Here is a 10371-nt window from a genome sequence, read left to right on the forward strand (position 1 = left end):
AACCAGGATGGTGAGAGGGTTGGAATCCAAGTCTTATGAGGAAAGGCTGAAAGAGCTGGGTCTGTTTAGCCTGGGAAAGAGAAAGCTTAGAGGGGACACGATTGCAGTCTTCAAGTATTTGAAGGGCTGTCATGTAGAAGATGGAGCGGATCTATTCTCTCTTGCTCCGGATTGCAAGACTAGGTCTAATGGGTGGAAATTACAAGGGAGTCGTTACCGGCTAAATATCAGGAGGAACTTCCTAACCGTAAGAGTGGCTGAGCCGTGGAACAGACTGCCTTGGGAGGTGGTGGATGCTCCTTCGCTGGACATTTTCAAGCGGAGGCTGGACGACCATCTTTCGGGTATGTTGTAGGGCTCTCTTTCGGCTGTGCTCCTGCAGAGTGCAGGGGGTTGGACTAGATGACCTGCAAGGTCCCTTCCCACTCTGACATTCTATGATTCTATGATCCAGTAAGCAACATAATAGGACTAGGATTACAGAATTTGAAAACAATGCAAAGAAACAAAAAACTGCCTAAAGTAATAACAATAACAATACAGAGTTAGGTGATGACGCAGTAAAAGCAAGGTGATACGCACGATAAACATGGCAATAGGCTACAATTGTATTCAATTATAAAAGCATCCTTTTGAGCTATTCCGTTATACTACAGTTCAAATCGCTTTATAAAAAATGCCTTTCTGGACATTTCTTTTTGGCACATTCTGCAGAATGAGAGAAGTATGGAGGCCTTCCTGACTTCCTTAGACAGGCCAGAACATAATGTGGGAGACGCCAAAGAGAATGTACACATAAGGGACGTTGCTGATCTTACCCATTTGCAAGGGAGCACCTTCAGAAGGCTTGGCTCCTCTGAGTGAAACTGTCACGCCAGAAGGAAACAGAAGCAGCCCTGTAGGTATCCAGTAAGAGGCATGGCCCTCTATGCAAGTAGAGATCATCAGCTAAAGCCACTGATGCCGTCTTCATCTCACAGCCTGACCTGAAGCCAGACTGAAAAGGGACTAGAGCAGATGAATGACCCAGGAAGACCTGGAGATGTTCTGCAACTGCTCTGTGGTCTTGCCCAGAACATAAGAAAACTGCCTAAAGTAATAACAATAACAATACAGAGTTAGGTGATGACGCAGTAAAAGCAAGGTGATACGCACACGATAAACATGGCAATAGACTACAATTGTATTCAATTATAAAAGCACCCTTTTGAGCTATTCCATTATACTACCATTCAAATCGCTTTATAAAAAATGCCTTTCCGGACATTTCTTTTTGGCGGCCTTCCTGACTTCCTTACACAGGCCAGAAGATAATATGGGGGACGCCACAGAGAATGTACACATAAGGGACGTTGCTGATCTTACCCATTTGCAAGGGAGCACCTTCGGAAGGCTTGGCTCCTCTGAGTGAAACTGTCACGCCAGGAGGAAATACAAGCAGCCCTGTAGGTATCCAGTAAGAGGCATGGTCCTCTATGCAAGTGGAGATCAACTGCTAAAGCCACCGATGCCGTCTTCATCTCACAGCCTGACCTGAAGCCACCCACTGTTGCCCCCCCCAAGCACCAAGAAGACAGAGCATCACTTGCCCCAGAGTCCCTATCTATACCTTGTGGCTAATAGCCACTGATGGACCTCTGCTCCATATCTATATACTAATAGCCAAGGTGTGGTGACCAGAACTGCACACAGTACTCCAAATGAGGTCGCACCCAGGAAGGGCAAATTAGAGTCTGGGTGGTAGCTGGCCACATCTTTCTTCTCTAATGACTTTTTTAAAGTGACGGACAGATGACCACCTATTTCATGATGGAAGAGAAGTGTCCTGAACCAGTCATTGATTTACGATGACATCAGGGGCTCAAGAGAAAAGAGCAAGAGTCCAGTAGCACCTTAAAGACTAACAAAATTTGAGGCAGGATATGAACTATCCGGGATGCAGGCTTGGTTAGCAACCGAAGTCAAAGGAGGCTTCTTTTAAAAAGTGGAAACTTTCTCTAATTGAGGTAAACAGAGAAGAGTACAGGTTTTGGCAAAGCAAATGCAAGCTGATAATAAGGCGGGCAAAAGAGAATTTGGGAAGCGGAGGGCCAAAAACACTAAGACAAAGAAAAAGAATTTCTTCAAGTATATCAGAAGCAGGAAACTGGTTAGGGAGGTGGCGAGGCCTTTAGATGACAAGGAAATAAAAGGATTGCTTAAGGAAGATGAATTCTTTGCTTCTTTTTTAGGGTTGCCAGTTCTGGTTTGGGAAATTCCTGGAGATCTGGGGTGGAACTCAAACGTAACATTTTTGATTGACTAACAAGTATATGTAATGCTAAAATCAGACTATGTGCTGGATGACTGGACAACAGCAAGCATCACTGCAACTTTTAAAAAGGGATCTCAGAATTTACAAGCCAGTTAGCCTAACATCTTTTCAGTTAACCTAATAGAAACTGTTTTTAAAGAGAGAATTATCAAGCACATTGAAGAACAAGGTCTGCTGAAGGAAAATCAGTATGGCTTTTGCAAAGGGAAGTCCTGCCTCACCAACCACTTAGATTTCTTTGAGCAGGTTAACCAGCATGTGGGTAAAGGCAATCTGGTAGAGATTATATAGTACTTGGACTTCCAAAAGGCTTGTGATGATGTGCTTCACCAAAGACTCTTGAGATCTCTAACTCTCCATGGAATTTCCTTGAGGATCTTTATTTCTGTGTTCTCAATCCGTAGAGGTGTAGTGTTAGCAGCTTTAAGAATTTCATCTCTAAAACTCCTTTCATGAAATCTCACGTGAATTTCTCTGGGAAGCTCATCAATCATGGGAGAACAACTATAAAGTTACCGTTAAATGGCAGGAAACAGCAGGAAATAGAAAGTAGCAATAAATGGACAGTTCTCACAATGGAGGGAAGTAAGCAGAGAGGGGTCCTATAAGGATCGGTATTGGGACTGGTGCTATTTGTTCAGAAAGTACAAGGTGATAAGTATAGGAAGAATTTTTTAAAAAAATATATGCTGATGGGGCTGAACTGGCTAAGAAAGAGATCTGGGGGTCGAAGTGGAAGATCTACAAAAATGTTAACCCAGTGTGCAGCAGAGGTAAAAAAGTGCAACTCCATAATAAAAATAATTAGGCAAAGGACTGAAAATAAAAGGGCCAATATTATAATGCCTTTGTAGAAAGTTATGGTGTGGCCTCATTTGGAATGCTATGTGCAGTTTTGGTTGCCACAGCACAAAAAGCATATTCCAGAGCTGGAAAAAGCACAAAGGAGCACAACTGAGATGCTTAGGGGGTTGAAACACCTTTCCTATGAGGAAAGAGAGGGCCTGGGACTTGTCAGTATAGAAAGAGACAGCTAAGTGGAAGTATGTTAAAAAGGTAAATGTTCCCTTGCTCGAAAGCCAGTCAAGTCCGACTCTAGGGTTGCGGTGCTCATCTCCGTTTCAAGGCCGAAGAGCCAGCGCTGTCTGAAGACGTTTCCGTGGTCATGTGGCCGGCATGACTAAACACCAAGGCACACGGAACGCTGTTACCTTCCCACTGAAGTGGTACCTATTTATCTACTTGCGATTTCTTGCTTTCGAACTGCTAGGTTGGCAGGAGCTGGAACTAGAGACAGGAGCTCACTCCGTCATGTGGCACACCCGGGTCTCGAACTGCTGAACTACCGACCTTCCACAGCCTACAGTTCAGCATCTTAACCACTTGAGCCACCGCAGCTCCTTGTTATGTTAGTATGTTAGAGGTTTATAAAATCACACATGGGGATAGAGGGAACTTTCCCCCCCTCTCCCATAATACAAGAGCTTGAAGCCCTTATTATCAGACATTCCTAGGCTGCGATCACACGTGCCTTTAGATCCGACATAGGTGCGAATGCTGGGCGGATTTAAAGGGCGCGATCAGACAGCAACATCTGGGAAGCGTCCCGCAGTTGTTGGCAACCCGTGCTGCTCCACTATGGAAGCAGAGTTAAGACACCAGAGAAAGCCTGGTAGCAAACGGGTTCTGACTTACCCGTCTGATTGCGCAAGCATGCTCTAATGCCTTCGGGATGGTCTGATCAGGGCATCCTGGCTCAGAGCCATTTCCCCCCCCCTTTGCAGTATGCGCATCATTTCATACTCCATAGGGGCCACTCAGTGCAGAGATGCGATTCCTCATTTATTTGCATGGGTGTCAGGGTCTCTAGGCAGGTCACACCACACAAAGGCTTCTTTAGAAGATAAGTGTTTATTGGTAGTCCAGTACTAAAGATCACGTATACAGCTTGTATCAGGAATAGCCTGTAGTATAGGAGCTTCTGACTTATAGGAATACCAAACTCCCCCCCCCCCAAATAGCATAAGCCAATGATTATGGTTCGCACACACGGGTTGAAGCAAACGGGCAAGCAGGCAAAGCCGTTAACTTTCCCAGCCGTCTAATTGCAGCTGGAGACAGCAAGGTCAAGATAGCGATAGCACTCAGTAGCTGGGCAGGGAAGCCCTGGGAACGAGGAGGAGAATATCACCCCCACATACCAATGCTATGACAGGGCTACCTGACATTGGGGAAGGTAAAATGTAAAGATTCCCTTGCTCGAAAGCCAGTCGAGTCCTAGGGTTGCGGTGCTCATCTCCGTTTCAAAGCCGAAGAGCCAGCGCTGTCCGAAGACGTTTCCGTGGTCATGTGGCCGGCATGACTAAACAACAAGGCGCACGGAACGCTGTTACCTTCCCACCGAAGTGGTCCCTATTTATCTACTTGCAATTTCTTGCTTTCGAACTGCTAGGTTGGCAGGAGCTGGAACTAGAGACGGGAGCTCACTCCGTCGTGCGGCACACTCGGGTCTCGAACTGCTGAACTACCGACCTTCCACAGCCTGCAGTTCAGCGTCTTAACCCCTTGAGCCATCGGGGAAACAAAGGGCCAAAAAAAGGATGTGTGATCTCGCAACTGCATGTCAAATTCGTCCAGAGGAGATAGCCTCCAGTGCTGGAGACCAGTGGGCCCTCTTAGATTGCCAGGCTTGTGCACTTTGGACTGTTCGAGGTTTCTGTGGTGAGTCCATCCATATCCATTTGTCCTGTATACGTATGGGCTTTTTACTCACTTACAGGTGATGTTTCTGCATCCCTTGTCCTTGATGTTCAGCTAAACTCTATCTTGTGGCCTCTGTACTTTTCCAACTGGATCTGTTGACGAGAGCCATCGTGGTCAGAATGTTTGGAGTCTGAATCCTCACCCTGCCGCGTAAGCTTGCTGGGTGACTTTGAGCTCATCACACGCTCTCAGCCTAACCTACCGTACAGGGTTGTTGTGAGGGGGAAATGGAGGAAAGAAGAATTATGTAAACCATTTTGGGACCCTGTTGGGGAGAAAGGTGGGCTATACATTCTGCTGTCCATTTATCAGCAGTTCAGAGTAGTCTTCATCCACTCTGAAAGGAATGATTACGCCGTTGATTGGATTTCATTATAAATGAGCCTCTTTTGGCAAGAAATCCCATCTTGCCTTTCTGTTGTTTGCTTTCAGTATAAATACCTTTGCATTAAGGTTTTTTTGTGTGTGAAAGTACTCGAGTAACTTCCCTCAAGGTTCTCCCAAATCCTGATTCTGATTTGCTGTCCTGCCCCACTCACTCTGAGAAAGAGTCCATGGATTGTTAGGAAGGTTCCCTTCGTGCAGCTGATGCTGTGTCCTGATGCACAAAATGCTGGTTGTCTCCAGGGGTAATTCCCTACAGGAGCCCACAGGAGCGGAACTCTGGCAGTAAAGAGCCCAGGGGGTGGGCACATGCAACAGCCTACCCCCTGCTCCCAGCAGCCCTCAGTCAGAGCAAAAAGCAGCCAGGTAAGTTGCGGAGGCGCCCCCTGCCCCAAACAGTCCAGTGGCACCTTTAAGACCAAGTTTTATTCAGGTACAAGCTCTCCCTCCTCTGCCAGGACAGATCTGCACGTCCCCCTCCCCAATAGGGAGCAATCCAAAACAGTCCAGTGCTAATGAGCCCCTGCACCTCTTTTTCTACAAAATGACCCCTGGTTGTTTCTAAGGTGCCACTGGGCTCCTGTTCAGTTTGGATAGTTTGAGAGTGGCTGTGTTGGTCTCCAATAGAACAGTTAGGTTCGAGTCTGACAGTACCTTTGACACTGGTAAGATTTGGGGGGGTATTAGCTTTCCCTTCGTCAGCTACAAGCCGGAGTGGAGATCCCCAAGTCCTTCTAACTCAGTCTGAAGGTGGGAAGGGTCTTGCAAAGAAGGAACTCAGGACCCAGAGGTGTAATTCACAATGTAATCAGCTTGATTAGAGCAGTGGAGAAATGCGTAGGAACAGGAAGATAGCATCTGTGGTGAGATAAGAATCACGTTTCCCTATTCTGCCCTGAGGGTTGGACCCGGTACCAGAATTCAGGAACCTCCATTTCTACTTGCATCTCAGGAAGGCATGGGGCAACAGAACAAAAGCTGAGTCCAGTGGCACCTTTAAGATCAACAAAGCTTAATTCTGGATGTAAGCTTTTGTGTGCATGCCCACTTCTTCAGATATATGAAGAAGTGTGCATGTACACGAAAGCTTAAACTAAACTTTGTTGGGCTTAACTGTGCCACTGGTTTAAACTTTGTTCTGTTTCTTCAGACCACCTGAATCTATGTCCAGGGCACTGATGTATTCTTGGTGGTTGGGGGTGGGGGACAACAGTGGGAGGGCTTGTCGAGTTCTGGCCCCACTGATGGAGCGCCTGAGGGCACCTGGGTTTTGGCCATTGTGTGACACAAGAGTGTTGGATTTGGTGGGCCATCTGACATGGCTTCTCTTATGGTCTTCTGGATGGGGCAGTGATGCTCTGTATTCCTGGTTGCTGGGGGGGCCACAGTAGGAGGGCTGCTGGAGTTCTGGCCCCACTGGTGGACCTCCTGATGGCACCTGGGTTTTGGCCACCGTGTGACCCAGTGTTGGACTGGATGGGCCATTGGCCCAATCCAACATGACTTCTCTCATGTTCTTATTCTATGGCAGTGATGCTCTGTCCTTGCTGCTCAGGGGGCCACAGTGGGAGGGGGTCTGGAGTTCTGGCCCCGCTGGTGGACCTCCTGATGGCACCTGGGTTTTGGTGTGACCCAGCGTGTTGGACTGGATGGGACATTGGCCTGCTCCAGCATGGCTTCTCTTATGTGTCGGGCAGTGATGTTCTGTCTTCTTGGCGCTTGGGAGGGGGCAACAAGTGGGAGGGCTTCTGGAGTTCTGGCCCCCGCTGGTGGACCTCCTGAGGGCACCCGGGTTTGGGCCACGGTGTGACCCAGCGTGTTGGACTGGATCTTGAGAGGCCATTGGCCCGATCCAACATGTGCTTCTCTCATGTTCACATGAAGGCAGCTTTGGCTCCTGTGCCTGATCCCCGAAGGGCTGGCCTCCCAGTGCAGCTGATGTCGCGGACCAGCAGGGGCGGATCAAGGCTCACGGAGGCCCTCAGCACTGGCCCAATCTTGGTGCCCCCCCTCCTTTCCACACGGACCCCCCCTGTCCGTTTTAGTCGTTGACCTGTCTGACCAGATAGACAATGCAGGTTGCAGCAATACAGAAATGTATTCATGTGATAACACAATTGTTGTTGTTCAGTCGCACAGTCGAGTCGGACTCTTCGCGACCCCATGGACCAGCTCCCGCCAGGCCCCTCTTGTCTGCCGCCGTCCTCTGAAGTTCACTCAATTTCATGTTCGTTGCATCTATGACACTGTCCAACCATTTCATCCTTGCCGTCCCCGTCTTCTTTGACCTTCAATCTTTCCCAGCATCAGGGTCTTCTCCAGTGAGTGCTCCCTTCTCATTTGGTGGCCAAAGTATTTGAGCTTCAGTTTCATTATCTGGCCTTCCAGGGAACAGTCAGGGTGTCAGCAAGTGAGGATTGACTGATTTGTTCTTCTTGCAGTCCAAGGGACTCTCAAGAGTCTCCTCCAGCACCATAGTTCAAAAGAATCTATTCTTCTGGAATGCAAAAGATAACTGCTGGAGGTTGTGTGGGGGAGAAGATTATTATGCTTGACCTAACTGTGTATCCCCAGTTCTAACAAAGAACGTGTTCGAGTATGTCTTCAACGCTTTGAAATAAATTTTGCTTTTCTTTAAAACGTGGATTTATTCTCGATGCTTGGGGATCCAACACCAGTGTTCTACACAAAGCCTGGTCTTCAACCCATTTGAATATGTCACTCACTGTGTGCGCGTGGGGAACCCAAAAGCCAAACAATTAAGTCACCTGTTGGTGAAAACTGCTGTTCTTACCTCGGAAAGTAGATAATTGTCTTTTTTTCATCCCCTCCAACTGAATCATATCCTTGATAATGATCTGTGCTAATTAGCAGTGAAGCTGGTTGTTTTGGAGGCCTTTTGTGAACCAGACTTGCTCCAAAGATGGCACATCACAGGGTAGGAAAATCACAGCGGCAAGGAGGGAAGACTTGTCGCATTCTTACGAGAACAAGTGAACTCTGTGTACGCCACAGTTTTAAATACAGAAAAAACATTTTAGGTGTACAGTAACAAAGTATTATGTTCAGGTGGGGTCGCTGTGTTGGTCTGAAGCAATAGAAACGTTTGAGTGCAGGAGCAGCTTTTAAGAACCATAAAGTTTAATTCTGGATATAAGCTTTCATGTGCACACGAAAGTTAATACCCAGAATTAAACTTTGTTGGTCTTAAAAGTGCCACTGGACGTTTTAAAAAGTATGATGTGAAATGGCTATGTACCCCTGACAAACCGGGAGGTCTCCCGCCCAGCCCGGGAGGTCTCCCGCCCAGGCCGGGAGGTGTGTTGTAAGTGTATTTTAAGGGGGGCAGTATGTCAGCAAGCTGCCATTCTGTTTTCTGTGACCTCTGTGTACATATCCTTTCCCTGTTACACCCGGCTTGGCTTCTATCATCCTGCTCCTGCTTTGGAATGCAAAAGATAACTGCTGGAGGTTGTGTGGGGGAGAAGATGCTGTAATGCTTGCCTATTGATTTTCCCAGGACTACTGCACCTGTGTTTTGTCTGATGTTCTGCCTGGTTCCCATGTACTGGGCGCGCAACCGTTTCCTTAGCCCGCCATGAAGTTCACTCAATTTCATGTTCGTTGCATCTATGACACTGTCCAACCATTTCATCCTTGCCGTCCCCGTCTTCTTTGACCTTCAATCTTTCCCAGCATCAGGGTCTTCTCCAGTGAGTGCTCCCTTCTCATTTGGTGGCCAAAGTATTTGAGCTTCAGTTTCATTATCTGGCCTTCCAGGGAACAGTCAGGGTTGATTTCTTTGAGGATTGACTGATTTGTTCTTCTTGCAGTCCAAGGGACTCTCAAGAGTCTCCTCCAGCACCATAGTTCAAAAGAACTGTGCAAACGAAGCTTCTAACCCTTTCCCCAACTTTGTGGTGCCCCCTTTGGCCCCGGTGCCCTGAGCACCGTGCCTTAGTCCGCTTCGTGGGGGACCAGGAGGACAAAAGAGGGAGAGAGTGCGCGCGCCCCTCCCACGGGCCGTTGGGGGAGCCCGTCGCCCCGCCCCCCTTCTATGTCGAATCGACATTCAGACTCCAGAGAAGCGGCGGCAACCCTCGGCCGTCCTCCTCCCTCAGGGAGCGCCGCGTCACCCCGCCTCCCTCCGGTCTCGAGTCGTCCCCCCCCCCGGCGTCTTCCGTGGCAGAGGGAAGGGAACCGGGTGCGACCGGCCGGTGAGCCCGCGAGGCACCTCAGAGAGGCGGCCCCGCGATCCGGGCGAAGCTTCCCCTCACACAGCCGAGTCGTGAGGCGGCGGCGGCAGGCAGGCAGGCCGGCCTCCCCATTTCCCGCCGTCCTTTGCGGCGGCGGCGCCGCCATTGTCGTGTACGGCCCCCACCAGGGCGCCGCCATTTCGAGCGCCGTCCCTCCGCGCGGCCAGGGCGCCGCCATTTTGCGTTACGGACGGAGCGGGGCGGCCCACCGCGGGGCCGGGGCCTCGGCCTGCCTCCTCCTCCTCCTCCTGCCCCCTCCCCTCTCCCCTTAGGTGTCTTCATAAAATGCCCGCCGACGGTGCCCCTTTTTTCCCGCCGCGCTCCAAGATGGCGTCGATGCGCGAGAGCGACACGGGCCTGTGGCTGCACAACAAGCTGGGCTCCACCGACGAGCTGTGGGCGCCGCCGAGCATCGCCTCGCTCCTCACCGCCGCCGTCATCGACAACATCCGCCTCTGCTTCCACGGCCTCTCCTCGGCCGTCAAGCTCAAGCTCCTGCTCGGCATGCTGCACCTGCCCCGGCGCGCCGTCGACGAGGTGAGGAAGGCGAGAGAAGGCGGCGGCGCTCCCCCCCACCCCCAACACCCCGACCCCCGAAAGCCCGCCCCCGCCTCCAGGACCCGGAGCCGGCGGAACGACCGGCCCCCGGGGCGG

At 49.9% G+C, this 10371-nt stretch overlaps 1 protein-coding gene across 1 annotated transcript in view; it reads left to right on the forward strand.

The window, feature by feature from the left end:
* Positions 1-9980: 9980 nt before the first annotated feature.
* NELFA (negative elongation factor complex member A) overlaps positions 9981-10371 on the forward strand; it is a 53099-nt gene continuing 52708 nt past the window's right edge. The window contains exon 1 of the mRNA XM_015424919.1: positions 9981-10254. Coding sequence (XP_015280405.1) covers positions 10003-10254 — 252 coding nt within the window. The 5' untranslated portion in view covers positions 9981-10002. The remainder of the gene's footprint in view (positions 10255-10371) is intronic.

Source organism: Gekko japonicus, unplaced genomic scaffold (assembly GCF_001447785.1).
Source record: "Gekko japonicus isolate JY-2015 unplaced genomic scaffold, Gekko_japonicus_V1.1 scaffold1478, whole genome shotgun sequence".
Lineage (NCBI taxonomy): Eukaryota > Metazoa > Chordata > Lepidosauria > Squamata > Gekkonidae > Gekko > Gekko japonicus.